This window comes from Peromyscus californicus, unplaced genomic scaffold, assembly GCF_007827085.1.
Source record: "Peromyscus californicus insignis strain IS unplaced genomic scaffold, ASM782708v3 Scaffold_3__1_contigs__length_106647218, whole genome shotgun sequence".
Lineage (NCBI taxonomy): Eukaryota > Metazoa > Chordata > Mammalia > Rodentia > Cricetidae > Peromyscus > Peromyscus californicus.
In genome coordinates this window covers 35,921,222-35,945,914 of record NW_026294551.1, presented here as the reverse complement: position 1 = coordinate 35,945,914, position 24,693 = coordinate 35,921,222, and the positions used below count along the sequence as shown (strand labels likewise).

At 40.2% G+C, this 24,693-nt stretch overlaps 1 protein-coding gene and 1 long non-coding RNA gene across 4 annotated transcripts in view; one reads left to right on the top strand and one right to left on the bottom strand.

The window, feature by feature from the left end:
• LOC128122972 (uncharacterized) overlaps positions 1–18,359 on the top strand; it is a 46,087-nt gene extending 27,728 nt beyond the window's left edge. The window contains exons 3-4 of one of the 3 annotated variants that reach the window (XR_008222541.1): positions 3,063–3,143; positions 18,113–18,359. This is a non-coding gene — a long non-coding RNA (uncharacterized LOC128122972). Of the gene's footprint in view, positions 1–3,059; positions 3,144–18,112 lie in introns of all 3 variants that reach the window. The other 2 variants (XR_008222540.1, XR_008222542.1) reach the window with 2 other exon arrangements.
• Positions 1–24,693, bottom strand: part of Dhx40 (DEAH-box helicase 40) — a 46,309-nt gene that overhangs the window by 14,802 nt on the left and 6,814 nt on the right. Inside the window, exons 6-12 of the mRNA XM_052758873.1 lie at positions 24,248–24,314; positions 22,816–22,947; positions 10,919–11,018; positions 7,984–8,070; positions 7,663–7,845; positions 4,274–4,354; positions 2,068–2,225 (exon numbers count right to left, since the gene is read on the bottom strand). Of these exons, the coding sequence (XP_052614833.1) occupies positions 2,068–2,225; positions 4,274–4,354; positions 7,663–7,845; positions 7,984–8,070; positions 10,919–11,018; positions 22,816–22,947; positions 24,248–24,314 (808 nt within the window). The remainder of the gene's footprint in view (positions 1–2,067; positions 2,226–4,273; positions 4,355–7,662; positions 7,846–7,983; positions 8,071–10,918; positions 11,019–22,815; positions 22,948–24,247; positions 24,315–24,693) is intronic.

Genomic DNA, 24,693 nt, shown 5'->3' with positions numbered 1-24,693 from the left:
AACAGCCAGGGCAATGCTGAAGGGGAAGAACAACGTCAGGGACTGCCTGTTGAAGCAAATGTATACCCAACCACTGTATGACAACATTAGGAGAAAATCTAGATGGCCACAGTATGGCAATGACCTCACTGATAGAGCACCAAAAGCAAGAGTCACAAAAGAAAACAGTTACATTAGACTTCATTAAAATCACACTCTTCTGTATGCCAAAGGCAATGCCAAAACAATGAAAAGATAAATCAAAGAAAATACTTAACAGCTGGGCAGTAGTGGCATATGCCTTTAATCCAACACTTGGGAGGCTGAGGCAGGAGGATCTCTGAGTTTGAGGCCAGCCTGGTCTACAAAGTAAGTTCCAGGACAGCCAGGGCTACACAGAGAAACCCTGTCTCAGAAAAAACAGGGGGAAAAAAAAAGAAAGAAAATACTTAATAAAATATATACTGGGGTAGATGTGGTGGTACACACCTTTAATTCCAGCACTCAAGAGGCAGAAGCAGGCAAATCTCTGAATTCAAGTCAAGCCTGGTCTACATAGTGAGTTCCAGGACAGCCAGGGCTACATAGAGAGACCATGCCTCAAAAATCCAAAACAAACAAGCAAAACTGGATAGTGATATTATTGTAACTTGTTTGTTTGTTTGTTTTGTTTTTCCAGACAGGGTTTCTCTGTGTAGCCCAGGCTGTTCGGGACCTCAGATTCACCTGGCCTGCCTCTGCCTCCAAGCACTGGGGTTTTTTTTTGGTTTTTTTTTTTTGGTTTTTCGAGACAGGGTTTCTCTGTGTAGCTTTGTGCCTTTCCTGGGACTCACTTGGTAGTCCAGGCTGGCCTCGAACTCACAGAGATCCGCCTGAACTCACAGAGATCCGCCTGGCTCTGCCTCCCGAGTGCTGGGATTAAAGGCGTGCGCCACCACCGCCCGGCCTCCAAGCACTGGTTTTAAAGGCATGTGAGCCTACTGCCTGGCTGCAATTTTTTTGTTATAGCCAAAACATGAAAAAGTAACCATTCCCTTTAATAAATGGGTAAACAAATTCCATATAACAGAATGGAATACAATTTAGAAATAAAAAGAAATGAGCTATCATACCACAAAAACAAAACAAAAAACATGGAGGAATCTTAAATCTTAAATACAGAAGTCCATCTGAAAATGCTACATACTATATGATCACAAACACAAGGCATTCTGGAAATGGCAAAACAATAAAGGCAGTAAAAAGATCAACTGCCAGGTGGGTTGGTTTACTTTGTGTGTATGTGTGTGACAATGAGTATGAGCGTGTACATTCTCTGTGCACCTGGACACAAGGGACAACCTGAAGGGAAGGATGTAGGATGAATAAATGGAGAATAGGGGATGTTTAGGATTCTATAATGGTAGACATAGGCTATTGGATATGTGTAAAAAACCTATAGAATATGCAATCAAATGAGTGATCCTTTAATTAGTAATCTACCAATATTGATGCATAAACAGCAGCAAACATACTTCACAAATAAAAGATGTTAGTAGCTGGGAAAACTATGTGGCTGAGGGGATGAGAACTGTTTAAACTTACTCATTTTTCTATAAACATAAAACTTTTCTAAAGAAAACAGTTTATGAGAGCACAGGAAGATAGTGTCTGTCTTGTTTTCTTTGTTTGAGATAGTCACATTAGCTGCCCAATCTGGCCTTGAATCAGGATACTCCTTACTCCTGCCTCTATCTCAAGACAGCTACATTACAGGCATGTTTCACCACACTTAGTAATTAAATTCTTTACAAAAAATAAAAACTCCTTATACGAGTCCACTAGCTGGCTCAGCAGGTAAAGGGGCCTTACCACCAAGCATGACAATCTCAGTTTGATTTCCAGAACCCATATAGTGGAGTAAGAGAACCAACTCCTCCAAGTTGTTCTGACTTCCACACTGCACTGTGGCATGTGTGTCCTCAAGTACACGTGTGTATGTGTGTATGTGCATATATATATGTGTATATATGTATATATATGCACACACACACACACAAGTTAATAGATAAAATAATGGAACACAAAGAAAATCTTGAAAGTGCTTACCAGGTCTGATGAAGACATTTTCCACAGATAACATTGCTGCTATTGGAAGCAGTAAATCTTCACAATCAAGAGAAGCAGCCTTGATCACTGCACATGTCAGATGTGGGGGGAGAGGAAACTCCACCATAGATAAACCCAATCTTGTCACATGACCACTCCTTAACACAAAGAGAAAGTTCTTAGGACTCTAGGACAATACAAATAACCTTCATCATTCAGAATAAATAAGATATAATTTAATTACTTAAACTCATCTCTAGAAAATCATTTCAAAGAAATGAGACACTGTGTTCACTGGTAAGAACAACGAAAAGTAGTCTGTGCTTGTTGTGTGATACTTTGTTTGTGTTCTGACAAAGAAAGCTTGCCTGGAGATCAGAGGGCGGAGCTAGCCACTAGTTAACCACAGAGGCCAGGCAGTGGATCACACCTTTGATCCCAGCATATGGTAGGCTCAAACCTTTAATCCCAGCACTCGGGAGGTGGAGACAGGAATATAAGGTGGGTAGAGACAGGATCTTGAGCCCATTCGGTCTGGGGATCCATAGAGGTGAGAAGTGGCGGCTGCTCAGCTTTTCTCATCTTTCAGCTTTCACCCTAACATCTGACTCTGGGTTTTTATTGTTAAGCCTAAATAGATCAGAGCATCAACTGGTGCCCACCGTGGGGCACATGCCAGAGCTGCAAGCAGGGGCTCCCCCACTCCCCTGAGTCCCTCTCTGGCTAGGTTTTCCTTTCTCTTTTCCCCAAGCCTCTGAGTGAGTTTGGGGCTTTTCTGTAGCAACCTTTTCTGTTGTCCACACCTAGCACTTGGGAAGCATTGGCAGGCAGGTCTCTGAGTTCCAGGACAGCCCAGGTCTACACACAGAAACCCTGTCTTGAAAAAAACCTAAAAATAAATAAATCCTCTATTGTGAGAAGTCTTACTTTTCTTTCCCTTTTCTTGTTATATTTTTCTTTATTTAATGATTTTTGTGCACATGCACGTGAAGCAGCACATACGTGGGGGTCAGAAGACAACTTGCAGGAAAATGGATCTCCTCTTCTACCCTGTGGGTTCCAGTGATCAAACTCAGGTCAGCCCAAATTATTTGTTTGTTTGTTTGTCTATTTAGTTTTGTTGGTTTTTCAAGATGGGTTTTTCTATATAGCAGCTCTGACTGTCCTGGAACTCAGAGGACAGTGTGTAGTTTAAGCTGGCCTTGAACTTACAGATCTGCCTGCATCTGTCTCCTGGGTGCTGGGATTCAAGACATGTACCACCACCAAACGGTCCAGAAGTTTTAATACATCCAAAAAAACTACTCAATGAGACAGAACATTGTAATATAAAAAAAACTATAAACATTCAACAGAGCACAGAGCTATCCTTGAAGAAATGAAGGAAAAACAATTATCAAACCTCAACGCACAATCATGACAACGAAGAGTCTTAGCATTTTTATGTAGCTAAAATAATGCTTGGTATTGAAATGGTATTCAAAATTACTTGTTAACTGAAATCACATTAAGAAAAAATGCTTTAGTTTGGGGTTTAAAAAAATATTTCATGGGGCTGGAGCGATGGTTCAGAGGTTAAGAGCACTGGCTGCTCTTCCAGAGGACCCGGGTTCAATTCCCAGCACCCACATGGCAGCTCACATCTGTCTGTAACTCCAGTTCCAGGGGATCTGACACCCTCACACAGACATACATGCAGGCAAAAAAAAAAAAAAAAGAAAGAAAATTCATTTGTCCTTGTTTACAAAGCTTTCTGATTGTTTAGGGTTTTGTTTTGTTTTTTTTTTTTTAGGCAGACCCTATCAAGGCTGGCTTCAAATGTCTCAGGCTCCCAAGTACTGGGATCACAGATTACAGGCATGCACTTCCATGTTTAGCTACAGGAAATGTCTTTATAGTTCAGTGTTGGAGAGCTGTGGTAAACAAAGACTAAGGACATATTTTAATTGCATATAAAAAAATTCATTCAGATTGAAATAAATTCCTTTTGGCTTCTGAAGAAAGACTAAGAACCTTTATTTAAATAGCAAATCGAAAAGCCAGGCACAAAAGCTCATATCTGTAATTCCAGTACTTGGGAATTTGAGGCAGGAGGATTATAAATTCAAGGCTAGTATGGACTGCATGGTGAGTTTCAGGCTAGGCTGAGCTACATACTACAAACAAACAAAAAAGACTGGCAATATGTTTAGATTGTATTTTTTACCTGTCGATAGCATCACACTGGTAAAGCTGTTTAAGTGCTTCCAAAATAAGTCTCTCATTAGGTGGATCCAAATATGGAAACCTGTGTATTTAAATGAGATAGGAGAAAGTCAAGATTATTCATAGCAGGATTTTGTACACACCTGATAGAAATTTCCTTAAAAAGTTTCACTTCTGGGCTGGAGAGATGGCTCAGAGATTAAGAGCACCGACTGCTCTTCCAGAGGTCCTCAGTTCAATTCCCAGCACCCACATGGTGGCTCACAACCATCTGTAATGAGATCTGGCACCCTCTTCTGTGTACATAATAAACAAATAAATCTTAAAAAAAAATACCCATACACATAAAATGATAAAATAAAAAAATTTTAAAAAAGTTTCACTTTTCTTCCATTTTGTTTTGTGGACAAGGTCTCTTTCTACATAGCCCTGGCTGTCCTGGAACTCAATATGTAGAATGTAGATCAGGCTGGCCTCGAACTCACAGAGTTCCTACTGCCTCTGTCTTCCAAGTGCTGGGATTAGAGGTGTGCATTACCACGCCCTGCCCTGGCTCCATTTTTCAGATCCTCCTCTCCCTGAAAACATTGTAGCACCTTGGTCAGCATTCAAAAGGAGGAAAATTTCTGCTTTTTCTGGAATCACATTCCTCTCATTCTAAACATCCTTCTTGGCTAGAACACTCCCATCTTTGTCTTTATCTTAATCTCGACTCATACTTTGTGGCCAATTGTGCTCTTTTCTTTTCTGCAGGCCATGACTGTTTTTACTAAATTGTTACAAAATAGAGGCAAGTGCCAGTGAGATGATCAGTGAGGAAGGGTGCTTGCCACCGAGCCTGACAATGTGAGTTCTATCTCCAAGATTCCATGGTGCAAGAGAACTGACTCCTCTAAGTTGTCTTCTGACCTCCACATGCACACATATGTGCGTGTGCACACACAATCTAAAAAAGAGAAAAAACAACTGAAAGTAGCTGAAAATTTCAAGTTACCTAATAGTAACTCAGGGCTGGCCTTGATTTCAAAGAAACCTACCTGCTTCTGCCTCCAAAGAGGTGAAATTAAAGGCGTGCACCACCATGCCTAGTCTCCTGACCCCCTTATTTTAATTACAAAGAAAATGGTTCAGAGGATAAAGTGCTACCACACCAGGCTTACACCTGGTTTCTTTCTTCTTTTTCTTTCCTTTCCTTCTGGTCTATTCAAGGCAGGGTTTGGCTGTGTATCCCACACTGGCTTTGGCCTCCCAGCAGTCTTTCTACCTCAGCTTTCCTAGTGCTAGGATTACAGACATGTGCTCTGATAGCATATGCCTGTAATCCTACCATTTGAGAGGCAGAGGCAAAAGATCACGTGTTCAAGCCAGCCTCAGCTATACAGCAAGTTTAAAGCCAACCTGGAAGACATGAGACCCTATCTCAAAAAACAGCAATGGAATCTAGAGAAATGATGGCTCAAGCATTAAGAGCACTTGTTGCTTTTGCAGAGGACCTAGGTTTAGTCCCCAGAACCCACATGGTGGTTCACAACCATCTATAACTCCAGTTCCAGGGGATCTAACAACATTTCCTGACATCCAGGGACACCAAGCATGCAAGTGGTGCACAGACTTGTATGCAGGAAAAACATCCATATGCATAACATAAAAATCTAAAGAAAAGAGCCAAAGAAGAGTAACAACATAGACAGTATTAAGTCATTGAAAATGAACTAATGCCTATTCATTCTTATTTTTCTAATATGTGTTGATTCTTGGTTATTTGTACTCTGTAGTTCTTTGAGAGTATGCTAGGAATTAATGCCAAGCTTACTGGGCAGTTGATTTCAGAGTCTTCTCTTCCTAAATGAAAATATATAAGACACTGTTTTTTAATCTGGATTTGCCTGAAAGTTTCTGGTTTGGTCATTTAGTTCTTTCAATGGCTTGTTATTTCTTTCTCATTGGCATAACTAATTAATACAGTTAAATTTTACATGTTTTCCTCTACATTCCTATCTTGAGCCAGATAAAGTGGTGCACACCTATAATATCAGTAGTTGGAAGTTACAGTCAGGTGGATCACTATGAGTTCAAGACCAGCCTGGTCTAAATAGCATGTTCGAGGCCAGCCAGGGAGACATGAGACCCTGTCTCAAGAAGAAAAAAAAATTCTGTAGTCTTACTTGAAACCATCTGAATTGGCTTCCTAAGAGTCAAGCTTGGTAGCATTTGCCTATAATCATAGCACTCAAGAGACAAGAGAAAGAGATTTGCTAAGGCCAGTCTAGTCTACATCGTGAGTTTCAGGCAGCCAGAGCTATAAAATGAGGCTCTGACTCAAACAAATAAAAATATGTGCACCATTACATCTGGCTCCATAAAACACTTTCTAATTAGAATTACAGTCATATGCCTTACATTTAAAATTAACAGTGGTCAACCAGGCATTGTGGTGCATGCCTTTTAATCACAGTACTTGGAGGCAGAGATAGGCAGATTTCTGTGAGTTCAAGGCCAGCCTGGTCTACAGAGTGAGCTCCAAGACAGGGAGATTTTTGTCTCAAAAAATAAAAACAAAACAAAACAACAAAAACAGTGGTCACTAAAGTTAGTCAAATCAATATCAGCATGAAGGCCTCGATTAAACAAAGGTTTAAATATGAGAAAAAGATCAATTCTCAGTGTGGCAGTTTGAATGTAATTGGCCCCCATGAGCTTGTAGGGAGTGGCGCTATTAGGAGGTGTGGCTTTGCTGCAGGAAGTATGTCACTGTGAGGGTAGGCTTTGAGTTCTATGTTCAAGCTACTCCTAGTGTCACAGACGACCATTTCCTGTTGCCTGCAAGACGTAGGACTCTTAGCTACTTCACCAGCACCATGTCTGCCTGCATGTACCATGCTCCCCACCATGATGATAATGGACTGAACCTCTGAACCATAAATGAGTGAGCCACCACAATTAAATGTTTTCCTTTATAAGAGTTGCCATGGCCTTGGTGTCTCTTCACAGCAATAGAAACCTAAACTAAGACATCGAGTAAAGCAATGCAAGCTTTGAAATAAAACAGTTTAACACTGTTTACTTCTAGATTCCTCAATCTTAAATTACAGCAGTTTGAGGCTGATGAAAATGTTCTGAAATTTGACAGTGGTAATAGTCATCTAACACTGTGAATCTACTATCAACAATTTGAACTGTACACTTTAAAATGGCTAAAATACAGAATTTTATTTTAGGTAAATTAACATTTTTGGTTTAGGTTAAAAGCAACCATCAAGAGAACTAACCCTGGATATAGGATAGTCTCAATTCCTGGGGACATATCAGTCAACAAGTACAAAATGATTTCCGAGCAGTAACCTGGCTTCTTCCACTCTAGCCACATTTCTTTCCAGGGTGCCCACATACCTTATGACATCATGTATGGCAAGGCACTTTAATGTCAGAACTACAGATGTCAAACTAGTTCTCTTAATCTCTGGGATCACATGATCAGGCATACACTGGTTCCAAAAATCTTTACTATAAATCCGAAAGCATTTTCCTGAGGCAGTCCTGCCGGCTCGGCCACTTCGTTGTAATGCTTCACTTCTACAAAAGAAAACAAAAACAGTTCCCTAAATGTTTTGTGGGTTTGCCAAGTAATTTACTTCCAATATTCAAACCAAGTAGAAAGACGCTAATCAGCTAACTGTTCTTTGAACTAAAAAGCTTGATAAAGAGACTTACTTTGAAATAGGAACCACCTCCAGGATGTCCAACCCTAATCTGGGGTTGTGATTTAACTGCTTCACAAAGCCTCCGTCCACTACATACCTAAAAGAATGAAAGCAAGTTAAATATCTAGAAAATAAGGGGAGATGTGTTAATTTTTACTTTTATTTTATGTGTATGAGTGTTTTCCCGAATGTATTACTGTGCATCATGTACACGTCTGTTGCCCACAAAGTCAAGAAGAGGGCCACCAGTGCATCTCCTGGATGGAGTTACAGAAAGTTGGGAGCCACCAAGTAGGTCTTGGGAATCAAACCCAGGTCCTCTGGAAGTGTAGCCAGTGCTCTTAACCACTAAGCTATCTCTCTAGCCCCAAAACTTGTTAATTTTAACCACTTCAGAGTCTCCTTTTCTACCATGTTACTGCATTATTTATATTAAATATAAAACTTGAAAGTCAGCTTGGTGAGATGGTTCAGAGAGTAAAGGCACATGCCAACAAGCCTGATGACCTGAGTTCAATCTCTGGAACCAGGAAAGGGCCGGGTGGCAGTGGTGCATGCCTTTAATCCCTGCACTAGGGAAGCAGAGCCAGGTGGATCTCTGTGAGTTCGAGGACAGCCTGGTCTATAGAGAGAGATCCAGGACAGGCACCAAACTACACAGAGAAACCCTGTCTCAAAAAAGAAAAAAAAAAAAGTTGAAAGTCAAGAATGGAATCATCATACATAGTTGATGACAAAGTAAAATCCTCACAAATTAATGGTGGTAAAGCTAATGGAGGGAAACATTTTGGCCTTTCTTCAAAAAGCTAAAATAGGATTACCTTTTGATCTAGGGATTCCATTCCCAAGTACAGACCCAAAAGTGCTGAAACAAATATATAAACATTTGTAGATGAGTATTGATACCAGAAGTAGTAACAAAGGCCAAGAAAGTAAAAATCCACCAAATTGTTCACTAAAACTTAACAGACTGGGGACTAGAAAGATGGCTTCTTTTATAGAGGATCAGGGTTTGAATCCCAGCAATGACATGGTAGCTGCTCAGAACCATCTGAAACTCCAGTAAAAGAGGATCTAACAACCTTCTGGCCTCCATGGACACTGCATGTATCTGATGCACAGACATATAGACAAAACATTCACACACATAAAAACAAAATCATTGTTTAAAAACCCTAACAGATTCACAGCCAGCAAGATGGCTTAGTGGGTAAAGTACCTGCTTAAAGGACATGGGGCTTTATTTTGAATGACCAAATATTTTGGCACTAGATAAAGGTAGTACTTATACAAAACTGTAAATGTACTAAATTTAAATTTTTTTCCATTTTTAAAGTTATTAAAACAGGGTTCACACTCAGCTCTGAACTGCTGTAACAGATTCAAAATCTAATTCTTTAGCATCCCATTTTAAGTCACTGTTGAGCAAGTCCAGTAAAGAGTTAAGTTAGGAATAGCACCAAATCTATAATTTTACTAAACAACATTCTGAAAACTGCTAGACCTTTGCTTGTATGGGAAAATACAATTACAGAAGTCAATGTAACTCTACTGCTCTAACCCTTTAGAAAAATCACTATTTTTTCTTTTAAATTTTAAGTATCTATCTGTATTTTATTTTTGACACAAGGTTTTATTATATGGCCAAGGCTAGCTCTGTAGACACTATGTAGCTGAAGCTGGCCTCAAACTCAATCTTCTGACCTCTGCTTCCTGAGTGCTGGAATTACAGACATACTACACTCCAACACACTTGGATAAGAAATCATTATTTTTGTTTTTTAAAGTTTTTTTTAATGCATATAGATGTTTTGCTTATATGTATTTCCATTTTTAAAGTTATTAAAACAGGGTTCACACTCAGCTCTGAACTGCTGTAACAGATTCAAAATCTAATTCTTTACATCCCATTTTAAGTCACTGTTGAGCAAGTCCAGTAAAGAGTTAAGTGCACCACATGAATACACTGTCCACAGAAGCCAGAAGATGGCATCAGAAGCCCTGGAACTAGAGGTATATACAGTTTTGAGTAGCTATGTGGATGCTGGGAATTGAAACCAGGTCCCCTACAAGCACAGCAAGTACTCTTTTAAATCTCTCTTTTTCTGCGTGTACACATGTGTGTTCATGCCTCTCTCTCTCTCTCTCTGTGTGTGTGTGTGTGTGTGTGTGTGTGTGTGGACACAATTAATCAATTGCGCTGGAGACAGAAAGGCCTACCAAACCATGTAAGGCGTACATTTATAACGACCGCTAGGAAAACAGCTAGCTGAAACCTAGGAAGCACTATAAATAATCTTGTATTTAGGAAGAAAAGGCTCAAGTTAACAAATAATTAAAAAGATGACATAATTCAGAGTGGATTTCCTACTCCATTTCCCACTCAAAGCAATCAGTAATTATAAAATATGGAAAGTGAGCTAGGTATGGTGGTGCATACCTTTAATCACAGCACCTGGGAGGCAAAGGCAGGCAAATCTCCTGAGTTTGAGGTCAGCCTGGTCTATATAGTGAGTGATACTCTTTAAAAAAAAAAAGTGAGCATAAGTTAAGAATGTTAAAGAGAGGCTGAAGAGATGACTCAACATCAGTTAGGAGCACTTGCTCTACAATCATGCGGACTGGCATCTGATCCTAGCACCCAGGTAACAAGCTAGGCAAGGTCTTGGCATGCCTGTAGCCCTAGCAGAGTGGGCCAAAACAGAGAATTAATGGGGCCTGCTGCCTGCAAGCCTGGATGACAAACAGTATCTCTAGGTTCTGTGAAAAATGCTGCCTCAAAAAGAATAAGGTAGAGAATGGCAAAGGAGGCCACCCAATACCCTCGGGCCTCTGTGTGTATGCACATTCAAATAAAATTGAAGAAAAGAAAACACTAAAAATAGGTGAGAAAGGAGTTAGTAAAAACACAGGTATAAATAAGTAAGTTTTTAAAAAGGTTGTACCTGATCCCATCTATCGTCAAAGATGTTGCAGAAATATTGGTGGATATGACACATTTTCTAATTCCAGGTGGAGGTGGCAAAAATATTCTCCTCTGTTGATCTAAAATATACAGAGGAAAAAAAAATACTAGTTGAAAACATGCTCTGTCAACACCAAGCTTTCAAAGAACTCATTTCTTTTCATTAGAAGTTGTATTTTCATCACCTCTTCTTTCCTTCCTATGTAGCTTGCTCTTTCTTTCTTTTCTTTCTTTCTCTTTCCTAAGTAGCCCTAGCTGTCCTGCTATCCTGGCACTTGTTATACACCAGGCTGGCCTCCAACTCAGAGATCTGCTTGCTTCTGCCTCCTGAGTGCTGGAATTGAAGGTGTGTACCACTACACCCAGCTCATCACCTCATAAATAATCTAGAATATAAACTGTAATAACAAAAACTAAGACTATTTCTTAACGTTTCACTTTAAAGATTTTTAAATCCAGGCTGGAAAGATGTCTCAGAGCTTAAGAGAACTTACTGCTCTTGCAGTGGACCCAAGTTTGGATCCCAGCACCCATATCACTTGGCTCACAACTACCTTTAACTCCAGTTTCAGAGGATTGGAAGCCCTCCTGCCTCCAAGGGCACCTGATCCACATACACAACCCCCCTACATACATGCAATTAAATAGAAATCTTTACAAACAGATTTTTAAACATATGGAATTGTATACTACTATTTACTACAAAAAGACCACCTATAGCAATGCCTTTTATTTATGTCATAGCTCCATGTAAAGACATGTATAAAAGTATGGACTTAGTCGGGCGGTGGTGGCCCACGCCTTTAATCCTAGCACTCAGGAGGCAGAGGCAGGCGGATCTCTGTGAGTTCGAGGCCAGCCTGGGCTACAGAGTGAGTTCCAGGACAGGCTCCAAGCTACACAGAGAAACTCTGTCTCGAAAAGCCAAAAAAAAAAAAGAAAGAAAAAAGAAAAAAAAAGTATGGACTTATTAAAAAGTAAGGCCATGCACACATATTCAAATTTTCTGAAGCCAATCCCCAGATTCCAAACTAAGGATCTCTGTCATCCTCAAAGATATATCAGCTAGCAGGGCAGTGGTGCCTTTAATCCCAGCACTCGGGACACAGAGGCAGGTAGATCTCTTTGTGTTTAAGGCCAGCCTGGTCTACAGAACAAGTTCCAGGACAGCCAGGACTACACAGAGAAACCCTGTCTCAAAAAAAAAAAAAAAAAAAAAAAGATCGATCAGCTAAATAGTTTTTATTTCTGGAGTGTGTCTGCCTACCTAACGACTACCTCTCCAAAGAAGTAAGGCCACACTCGTTTCTAGTAGTGGAGGGTTAGCCCTAGTGCAATACATATTGTATAGTAGCTTGTGCCTCTGGTCTTAGAGTATATAATACCAGGAATAAATATTTTCCCTATTGGAGGCTGATATGTTTCTCTCATGAATATAAAATAAAGTCCAAGAGATACTAAATTTGATTTGGCAATTAAATTGCAAAGAAGAAAATAAACTTGTGAGCCATAAGGATATAAATCGATGTATATGGAGACAAGAAAGTTAGCCTAAAGAGAGAAAAGAACTAATTATTCATGAGTAGACAGAGTATTTCTGTGTTCCTTCCTGCCCCTTTCCAGAAGTTAAGAGGCATGACTGTAAAATAAGGAAAAAGATGGATTTGGATCCACTTACCAGGTTCAACAGAAAACAGGGCACAAAACATTAGCAAGGACACAACAATACAGGGAAGGTAGTTAAGTAAGAGGGGAAAAGGATAACTCTGAATACATCCTGATGTTCTGATGATTGATGGATTTGGAACAACAGAGTAAGCTGTCAGAGACAGGACGGCATCAGACAACCAATTCTTCAAACTGAGAGCTGAGAAATGACGGTAATGACAAGCAAGTTCTAGGATGTAAGAATGTGAAAGGGTAGCTGTGCTAGAGTAAAGGAAAAGATCAAGAAACTTCAAAGCAAAAGAGTTGAATGGATGGATCATCTATGTCAATGACATGCAAAAACAAGAACATGAGCAAAACTACTGGGACAAAAAGAGAAATTCTCTGTTTCTTGTTTTTCGAGACAGGATTTCTCTGTGTAGTCCTGGCTGTCCTCAAACTTGTTCTGTAGGCCAGGCTGGCCTTGGACTTAGAGATCGTCCTGCCTCTGCATCCCAAGTGCTGGGATTAAAGGCATGCGCCACCACCTGCCAAGAAGAAAAGTTCTTAATTTTCATTTATACTTTTCATATTCCTTTTGACTTTTTATGTGTTTGTTATTATTATAAATTGTGTAATAGTTTCATTAAGACACAACAATTCTAATTACCTTCAATCCCTAACTTAACTATGAAAAAGTCTGGTACACCTGAGCCCATGTAACCCAGCACCTGATAAGGGACTATAATAATCAGGGGGAAAAACTGGCAGAGGAAGAAACATGTTCCAAATCCTACCAAGAAATACAATCATTTTTTTTTTTTTTTTTGGTTTTTCGAGACAGGGTTTCTCTGTGTAGCTTTGCGCCTTTCCTGGAACTCACTTTGGAGACCAGGCTGGCCTCGAACTCACAGAGATCCGCCTGGCTCTGCCTCCCGAGTGCTGGGATTAAAGGCGTGCGCCTCCACCACTGCCCGGCTACAATCATTTTTAAAAGACCATTTAACACTCTTACTGAAATAAAGCTTCTACCAAGATATGATATAAACTAAGGACAATGGAATTCTCTTCCCGGAATTCCCTGTCCAAATACTCTCCAAAAGAATCCAAAGCAGAAATATGCTTGTCCAGGCATACAGTATGTGAATAAAAGGAATACAGTCTAATGTAGTAAACTTCAATGAGGGCCAACCAAAGAAGGAAAGAGGAGGATGACTGTGGAATAGAAAAAAGAAATACAGTATTTCCATGTTCAAACTCTGCCCACCCTGAGAAGTTATCTGGATGTATCACAAAAAATGCCTTGAGCATTCTTACTAACAGCACATGAAAATCAACTTCCTGACATGAGAAGATCTTAAAAACATGATGGAACTAGAAAGAAACTACAAACACTTGAGAGACAGAGACTATTCAACATGAGAATGAGTTGTGTTAATGAACGAGAGAAGCCAACAAACGGGACGTAAACTGCATTCAAAGAGAAAGAGGCACTGGATCCGGAGAAAGAGTGCATCAGATGGGGTCATCATGTGTGTGATTACATAAGTAGACAAACTGCCAAAATCCAATGAATCAGAGCTTTAAAATAATACTGCAGAGCATTACTTATCATATATAAATTATATCTCAAAAAGTTAATTTTAGGGGCTGGAGAGATGGCTCAGCAGTTAAGGGCACTGGCTGCTCTTTCAGAGGATCTGACTTCATTTCCCAGTACCCATGTGGCAGCTCACAACTGTCTGTGACTCCAGGATCCAACACCCTCACACAGACATACATGTAGGCAAAACACCAATAAAATAAAAATCAAATACAAACAATGAGAAAGAAAGTCGGGATCTCTGAGTTCAACATCATCTGGTCTACAGAGCAAGTTCTAGGACAGCCAGAGCTACACAGAGAAACCAAAAAGAAAAAAGAAAAGAAAAGAAAGTTAATTTTAAAAATAAGCACAGTCAGGTGCGTGGTGGCACAAACCTTTAATCCCAGCACTTGGGAGGCAGAGGCAGGCGAATCTCTGTGAGTCTGAGGCTAGTTTGATCTACACAGCAAGTTCTAGGCCATCAGGGCATCACGAGAAACCCCGAAACCCTGTCTCAAAAAAACCCAATAATAATAATAAAAATAAAAATAAAAATAAAAATACATCAAATTCCAGATTTTACTATAAAACAAGCACACAAAAATAGTATCCTAACGATGACTGGAGAGATGGTTCAATGGTCAGAAGCACTTACTGCCCTTGTAGAGGACTGGAATTCAATTCCCAGCACCCACATGGAGGTTTCACAACCATTCCTAACTCCCAGGGGAGCCAATGCCATCTTGGGACTTCCTCAGCACAAGACACACATGTAGTGCACTTACAAACATGCAGGCAAGATACCCATGTTCAGCAAAAAACAAAAAAATATAGATGACTGAAAATTAACAAATGAGCTGAAGAATGGAAAAATCAGATGAACAGGACCGATGGTAAATGCTGAATATATCCAAATAATACAAAATGACCTACCAGTCAGGTGTGGTGGCACACGCCTTTAATACCAGCACTTGGAAGGCAGAGGCAGGCGGATCTCTTGAGTTTGAGGACAGCCTGGTCTACGGTCTACATAGTGAGTTCCATGACAGCCAGAGCTATGTAGAGTAGTGACTGTATCTCAAAGAAAAATAAAACAAAACATAATCCCAAGCATAAGAATATATTTACAGAGCTGGCAAGATGGCTCAGGAAGTAAAAGAGCCATGTCTAGTTTCACCCTGTGTCATACATAGTGGAAGAAGAGAACCAATGTCTACATGTTGTCTTCTGACCTACACACACACACACACACACACACACACACACACACACACAAAATGGCACACATATAAATAAATAAGATAGTTTTTAAAAATTATAGATATATCAGGACAATGTATCTCAAAATGTTAATGATGGTTATCATTTAGTTATATTGGTAGGATCTGAGTGATTTTTTTTTTTCCCTGAGACAAGGTTTCTCTGTGTAGCTTTGGAGCCTGTCCTGGAACTCTCTCTGTAGTCGTAGCTGCTTGAACTCACAGAGATCCTCCTGGCTCTGCCTCCCATGTGCTGGGATTAAAGGCGTGTATCACCACTGCCCAGCAATCTGAGTGATTTTTAATATTCTGCTAGTATAAAACCTACTTATAAGGGCTGGATAGATTGTTCAGTGGTTAAGAATAATGCTGCTCTTGCAGAAGAGTTGGGTTCAATTCTTACCACCTAAATGGTGTTTCACAACCATCCTTAAAACTCTAGTTCCAGAGGATCTAATGCTGTCTTCTGACCTCCATAGGCACCAGGTATACATATGGTGCACAAACCTACATGCAGGCAAAACACTCATACACCAATAAATAAATAAGTAAATAAATAAGTAAAAATAAAAATAAATAAATAAAAAGTCAAACACCTAATTATAATCCCAAGAGGTCATCTCTAAACACATACATATGATCAATGATCAACACTATACTGACTCACTAAGGCTGTATTTATGTATACATGTGTATGTATAAAAGAGTAATAATTGCCGGGCGGTGGTGGCGCACGCCTTTAATCCCAGCACTCGGGAGGCAGAGCCAGGCGGATCTCTGTGAGTTCGAGGCCAGCCTGGGCTACCAAGTGAGTTCCAGGAGAGGCGCAAAGCTACACAGAGAAACCCTGTCTCGAAAAAACAAAAAAAAAACAAAACAAAACAAAAAAACAAACAAAAAAGAGTAATAATCAAAGAAGAGGTCATGAAGTTGAGAGGGAATGGAGGGACATGGAAAGCAATGGAGGGGAGAATGTGGGGTAAAAATTACATAAATACAGTATTCATGTATGAAATTCTCAAAAACAATAATACAACAATATTAAAACAAACTACTTATTGATTTGTAAGACAAAAGTTTTTCCATTTGAGGAGATTCCACACACAGTAAGTTTTCTGTTTGTTTCTGAGACAGGATCTCACTGTGGCCCTTGCTGGTCTGGAGCTCTCTGTGTGACCAGGCTGGCTCACAGAGACCCTCTTGCCTTTGCCTCCTGAGTGTGACATTAAAGGCGGGTGCCACCACTGAGCTATAGCTAAGCCACTGGTGTTACTCTCTGACACCATGCACCTTTCCTTTCCTTCACATACTCTTGAAATACAAAGTACTCTTATATCCCCCTCCTGAATAACCAGTGATCAAATGCAGATTTACTCTACAGTCTCAGGAACATCATGTGGCATCTATTTGTAAAATAAAAGTCTGGCCGGGCGGTGGTGGCGCACGCCTTTAATCCCAGCACTCGGGAGGCAGAGGCAGGCAGATCTTTGTGAGTTCGAGGCCAGCCTGGTCTACAGAGTGAGTTCCAGGAAAGGCGCAAAGCTACACAGAGAAACCCTGTCTCGAAAAACTTAAAAAAAAAAAAAGTCTGAGTATACAAAAACATGTCTGTGGGCAGATATACATTTTCTTTAGAAGATAGGCAATTTACTACAGAATAAGACAAGTCACTCTCAAAGGTCAAAATAGGTGATACCAAAGGGACCACTGTGGAAGAAAAAGCTCTCACAAGTTAATAGTTGACAATGGCCAGAGACCACTATGTGATCCTACATGTTAAGGCAGGCTTTATACTATTTTTCATGTGTAATTTCTCAGTGGGGAATACCTATGGTTTGCCTAACCTATTTAAAGGCAATTTTTTTGTTTGTTTGTTTCTTATTTTGTTATTCGAGACAGGGTCTTTCTTTGTAACCCTGGCTGTCACAGAACTCACTCTGTAGACCAGGCTAGCCAGCCTCAAACTCAGAGATCAGAGATCTGCCTGCCTCTGCCTCCTGAGTGCTAGGATTAAAGTGTGTGCCACCACCACCCATCTATTTAAAGGAACTTGAGACCCCTTCTAACTCTCCCAAAAGGCTAAGCACTTTCAGTGATAAAATTTTTCTTTTTTCTTTTTTTAAAGATTTATTTATTTGCCGGGCGGTGGTGGCGCACGCCTTTAATCCCAGCACTCGGGAGGCAGAGCCAGGCGGATCTCTGTGAGTTCGAGGCCAGCCTGGGCTACCAAGTGAGTTCCAGGAAAGGCGCAAAGCTACACAGAGAAACCCTGTCTCGAAAAACCAAAAAAAAAAAAAAAAAAAAGATTTATTTATTTATTTATTTATTATGTATACAGTGTTCTGCCTGCAGGTCAGAAGAGGGTGCCAGATCTCATTACAGATGGTTGTGAGCCACCATGTGGTTGCTGAAAATTGAACTCAGGACCTCTGGAAGAACAGCCAGTGCTCTTAACCGCTGAGCCATCTCTCCAGCCCATAAAATTTTTCAATCCCATACAAGTATCTGTCATTTATGAAACAACAGGTATATTTCAATGGGTTCTGACTTTCCCACACACGTGACAGGAGTAACTTGAACAAAGAAGTCAGCAACTCAGCTCCCTTGATTATAGTCCATTTGAGCTCTAGGACATGTTTGTTCTCCGAAATGTTCTGCTTATGTGCCAACTCTAACCCTGCAGGTACAACTGGAGTGATGTTGTCAATACAACAGCAATTGTGCTGTCCACCGCAATAAACAGCAGGAGAGCTGACACAATGTCTTGTTTCCATTTGAAGCTTTGCTTCTGCCTCCGAGGCCTGAATGATTTAAAAACACAACCAACAACAACAACAACAACAAAAACCTTGTGGATTTCCTCTCTGAGAAAGAGACAGAGATACAGAGACAGAGAGAGAAAAAGAACTGTGAGAGAACAAGAACTTGAGGTAAGGTAAGACATTTAAAGGAATGTCAGCAGGAAGCAAAGTCTGAAACTCAGTTTAACAAATGTTTAAACAGGATTTTTCACCATTTACATCATACCTGCATTCAAGTTGTTCACACATCTTTAATATCAGCACTTAGGAGTCAGAGGTGAGTGGATCTCTATGAGTTTGAAGCCAGCCTGGTCTATATAGCAAGTTCAGGCCAGCCAGAGCTACATAAGGCCATGACTCAAAACAATAATAATATGAGGCTCAAGGAGTGGCTCATGGGTTAAAAGCAAGTACTGTTCTTCCAGAGGACCTGAATTTAGTTCCCAGCGTCCACATGGGATGGTTCACAACAGTTTGTAACTCCAGTTCAAAGGATCTGACACCCTCTTCTGAACTCCTCATGCACCTGCATTCACATGTGCACATACCTATACAGACACACATATATACACATAATTATAAAAACATCTCCTATAGTGTGGGAGTAGGTGGCACAGGCCAGACCAAAGAGCTAGTTCATATAATCTTAGAAGTGATTACACAGCACTTGTCCACATTTGACAGATGAGAATTTTAGATGTCTCAACTGGGAAGACATCTAAGATTTTCATTAAAAAGACATTATCATGGCTAATATATTTAAAAAAAAAAAAAGAGTAAATAGAAAATATTCACCTTGAGCTAAATATGGTGTTTTATACCTATAATCCAATACCCAAGAGGGGGTCAGAAGGAGCCCAAGCTGAAGGCCACCCTAGGATACATAATAAGATCCTGTCTCAAAATATCTACCTCATTAATTTTACCTATTCACTAAACCCAGGTAGGAGTCACTGTTAAAAGTCTTTTCTAAGCTGCATGGTGGTGGCACATGCTTTTAACCCCAGCACTTGGGAAGCAAAGGCAGGTGGATCTCTGAGTTTAAGGCCAGCCTGATCTACAGAGTGAGTTCCAGGACAGCCAGAGCCACACAAAGAAACCTTGTCTCAAACCCCTTGCCCCCCTAAAAAAAAGAAAAGAAAAATAATTGCCTTTAAGATGTAAAATGGAAAATAAAATGTAAAATGAAGATCACTACTTAATCTATATCAAGAGCCTACTATCACAAAAGATTTCCAAAATAGCACCTCATCTATGGTTAACTGATAATGTAATTTTTAATTTTTTAAAAAAAATTTATTTTTATGTGTATGGGTGTTTTGCCTACATGTATGTCTGTGTACCTCATGTGTGAGGTGCACAAGGAGGCCAGAAGCAGGCTTTAATCCTCCAGAACTGAAGCTCCATATGGTTGTGAGCCACCATGTGGCACTAGGAATTGAACCAGGGTCCTCTGGAAAGCAGTCAGTACTCTTAACCGCTGGGCCATCTCTCTAGCCACAACATCCCTTTAGTTTTATAAGTTAAATCCAATAATAAAAAAGTGGTACAGGACAAATTCTAGCTCTCATTCAACAGTTTTTTATTATATTTATTATAACCAAATACCCCCAAAAACTTCGCATGTCCTCTTTGAACACACACACACACACACACACACACACACACACACACACACACACACACACCCAATAACGAAATGATCAGTCTTTTTTTGTTTTTTGTTTTTTGGGTTTTTTTTTTGTTTTTTTTTTTTTTTTGGTTTTTCGAGACAGGGTTTCTCTGTGTAGCTTTGCGCCTTTCCTGGAACTCACTTTGTAGACCAGGCTGGCCTCGAACTCACAGAGATCCTCCTGCCTCTGCCTCCCGAGTGCTGGGATTAAAGGCGTGCGCCACCACCGCCCGGCTTGATCAGTCTTAAAAAGCAGGCCTGCTGTGGGATGTTCTGTATGGCAAATGTGTTGCTGATTGGTCCATAAATAAAACACTGATTGGCCATTGGCTAGGCAGGAAGTATAGGCGGGACAAAGAGGAGAATAAAGCTGGGAAGTGGAAGGCTGAGTCAGAGAGACACTGCCAGCCACCACGATGAGAAACAGCATGTGAAGATGCCGGTAAGCCACGAGTCATGTGGCAAGGTATAGATTAATGGAAATGGATTAATTTAAGCTATAAGAACAGTTAGCAAGAAGCCTGTCACAGCCATACAGTTTGTAAGCAATATAAGTCTCTGTGTTTACTTGGTCGGGTCTGAGCAGCTGTGGGACTGGCAGGTGAGAGAGATTTGTCCTGACTGTGGGTCAGGCAGGAAAACTCTAGCGACAAATGGCGCCCAACGTGAGGCAAGAGCTTCCACCTAAAACCTGAAAAAAGATTCTAAAATGGAGCTAAAAACAGCTTCCTAATTGTCTCTCTCAAGTGAGCGACAGCTGCCGGTTTGAGCTACTGGTGGGTTCCTAGCATATGGCGAGAATGAGGCCTCTGCAAGTGGCACATTAAGCTGCGTGGTGGATTTAGCCTTTGCTAGTATAAAACAAAAAAAAGAGGTTTCTAGGCTACATGCTGCTTGGATAAAAACATAGACCCATGATAGCTCCCAGAGCTGGCGGTAAAGTACCACAGACATGTTGGGAAGCTGAGGTGGGCGGAGCCAGCAGCCACAGCTGCTACAGTTTAAAGCAATAGATTCACAATAAGAAAGATTCAGATGTAATAGTTTAAATGTGTGTAAAATATACGTAGGCTTGAAAGAGACAAAAAAGGTGATATATACAGTTATAGAAACAAATACATAGTTTTAAAAAGTAAAGTCTTTAAAGAGACAGTAAAATTAATATAAAAAATAAGCCACTTAAAGATGAATATTACACAGAGAATCTGGATTGTGTTGTCTTTAGGATTTTTAACTGCAGAAAAACATTTGATCATAAAAGATGTTGAGTTAAACCAGTATGTATATTTTAAAGATACCATGACTTCAAAATTTGGATATAAGGATATGTTGCTTTGGAAAGGAGACTCTGCTTTTGTTCCCACAGAAAGCCAAAGGCTATGGATTTGTTCCAGATTAAGATACATCAGGTTTGACCAGCCAAGACCTCCTGAAAGGTCTCCGATGACACCATGGCCCAGATGATTCAACATCCAGAATGGTTTCAAGGCAACTGGCTCAGACGATACAGCCTCATGGACTATTCCAAAATTCTAAAATTTTCTTTGTGTCCCCATAAGATACAGCGCCCCCCTCCAGCAGGAAGTAGTAAGAGAAGCTACGCCTAAATTCCCAAATTATATGTAAATTTACTTTGTTAAGGTTAAAACCTTCCTTTTTGAAAAAAAAAAGGGGGGGGAAGTGCTGTGGGATGTTCTGTATGGCAAATGTGTTGCTGATTGGTCCATAAATAAAACACTGATTGGCCATTGGCTAGGCAGGAAGTATAGGCGGGACAAAGAGGAGAATAAAGCTGGGAAGTGGAAGGCTGAGTCAGAGAGACACTGCCAGCCACCACGATGAGAAACAGCATGTGAAGATGCCGGTAAGCCACGAGTCATGTGGCAAGGTATAGATTAATGGAAATGGATTAATTTAAGCTGTAAGAACAGTTAGCAAGAAGCCTGCCACGGCCATACAGTTTGTAAGCAATATAAGTCTCTGTGTTTACTTGGTCGGGTCTGAGCGGCTGTGGGACTGGCAGGTGAGAGAGATTTGTCCTGACTGTGGGCCAGGCAGGACAACTCTAGCTACACAGGCCAATATATGGCTACTTAATAGGGAATGAAAGTCCACTCTGCTTACTGTAGGATATACCTGGATACCTCAGATTTCTATCAATTTTGCAGCAATGGCAGACTAAGTATTGGGAGGCTATAGTCCTCATTTGAAAGAATCCCCAAAAGGATTTTTTTCTGTTGGGAGAGCACCAAATCCACTCTTAAAAAACTAAGGAGAGCTGGGCGGTGGTGGTGCATGTCTTTAATCCCAGCACTTGGGAGGCAGAGGCAGGTGGATCTCCGTGAGTTCGAGGCCAGCCTGGGCTACAGAGTGAGATCCAGGACAGGCTCCAAAGCTACACAGAGAAACTCTGTCTTGAAAAACAAAAACAAAAAACAAAAACCAAGCAGATCCAAGGTTCTTAAAAGTTACCGCGAAAGGACTTTAAACAAATCGGTTCACCAGAGGGATGATGGCTCTCAACATTTTACTTCCTGATCTGGGTTAAGACCTGGGAGTTACAAAACTGAGATCAGTTTGTGAAATTTTTTGATCCAAATACTGAAAATTTATATTTTTTTCTGTATATATACAGTAATTAATAAAAATATTTTAAAAGGGAGCTGGAGAGATGGCTCAGTGGTCAAGAGTTCTTGCTACTCTTTCAGGGAACCAGAGTCTGGTGCTCAGTACCCATATCAAGCAACACACACCTGCCTGTAATTACAGCTAAGATATACAATGTCCTCTGCTGGCTCAGCTGGCCCCCACAAGTATGTACTGACATACACAGAAACATATGAATAAAAAAACTAAATTGTTTTAAAAAGTCTATAAAAGTCTGTCATATTTTCTTTCCTAGTAAGGAATTACCTGTTGTCATAGACCCATAACATGGCAGTATCAGCAAGCCATCTAGTGTGGTGTCTTGTACATCATAATCGTAATCAACAGACTCAGCCATCTGAAAAAGCAGCTCACAGCTCTTCTCTATTTCAAACTGGCCTGGAATGAGATGGAAAAACTTTAGGAATTGAACTGCAAATTTTAAAGATCTTTTTAAAGTTCAGTTTAAAATTAGCTTAAGGTTATTCTAAATCACTTTTTTTTTAATTAGTATTTTTATTTTGCAATATAATTCAGTTCTACATATCAGCCACAGATTCCCTTGTTCTCCCCCCATGGCCCCCCTCACCTTCCCTCCAGCCCACCCCCCATTCCCACCTCCTCCAGGGCACTAAATCACTTTTTTGATCATGTAAGATATGCCCAACCTCAACAACAAAATTCAAGCAGAAGTATGTTTCTAATTTCTAAAGGAGCAAAGTGTTTATCATCTTCAAGCCTTTCATGTTGTTAATATAGTTTCAGGAAGAGTGAATTACTCACACACAGGAGAAACTAGCACAGGAAATACTGAATTCAGGTACATTGCAAAAACTTGAACTTAACTTCCAAAAGCCGAAGAGACAGTTTTAAATGTCTCACTTCAACATTAGTACAAGGCAGAGTAAGCCATCAGCAATGAATTTACTTATTTCTGCTAGGACGCAACTAGTTAAAAAGTTATACTACTCTTGGATTTAACCCCCCAAAATCTGCTACAGACTTGTTCACAATGCATGGATTCCACACCTTATCAATACTGTGTTATCTCACCACTTCAAGAAATGACAGTTGGGATGTCTGAATAAAAGAATTAATTATTCAGAACCAGGATTACTTAGCCAAATTAGAGCTCTGTCTACAGTAACCCTCTCCCACCCCCAAAAAACACTTTCCAGAGTTAATTTCTTTCTATGAAAGGGTGGTATAGCTCACATGTATTTCCTCATGAGCCTGGCATTCTGGGTACCTGTTATCTAGCAGAGAATCATAAAAAGGTAAGGCAACAGTTGAAAAACGAGCCCACATATCCTAGGAGAAGGAGCAGTCTGTCCACTCTGGTGTCATATTTCCTGCTTCCAAAAGGAGAGATTAGCCAGGCATAGTGATGTGTGCCTGCTCTGCCGGAATAGCCTGGGCGATATATAAAGAAAGACCTTGGCTCAAAAACCACAAAATCATTTTATTTACTTACTTATTTACTGAAGAATTGAGGGTTGTTTGTTGTTGTTCCTTTTTGTTTTTTTAACAGGGGCTTATCACATAGCCGAGGCTAGTCTTGAACTATATAGCCTGATCTATCTTTGAACTTGCAGCAATCATCCTGCCTCAGTCTCCAGAGTCCTGAGGTTAGCAGCATGCACCACTATACCAGGCTTACAAGTTATAGATATTATTAAACCTAGTAGAGAATGCTCACCAGTCAGAAAAACTAAGATGTCTCCAGCCATTTCATTCAAATGAATATCCATGGTCACTTTCACAATCTAAAGAAAAAAGCAGAAACCACAATAATTATATTTTGGTATAAAACACTCATTCCTCCATTACCATATCCTCTTGCTCCACCAAACAAACAAACAAATATTGAATCAGGCTCCCCAAAAGTCCTAGCATTCATGAAGGCCATATGGCTCAGTAAGTAAGGTGCTTGCCACATGAGCTTGATGACCTTTATTTAATTTCTAGAACTGACACAAAGATAGATGGAGACAATAAACTCTACATAGAACTGTCATCTGAGCACTCTATGCATGCCATGGCATATGTGAACACCCCCCCCCCCAACACATCACACACACAATAATAAATGAAATTTGTAAAAATAACAAAATAAATTACCAAATTGCCCAAGTAAATAAAATC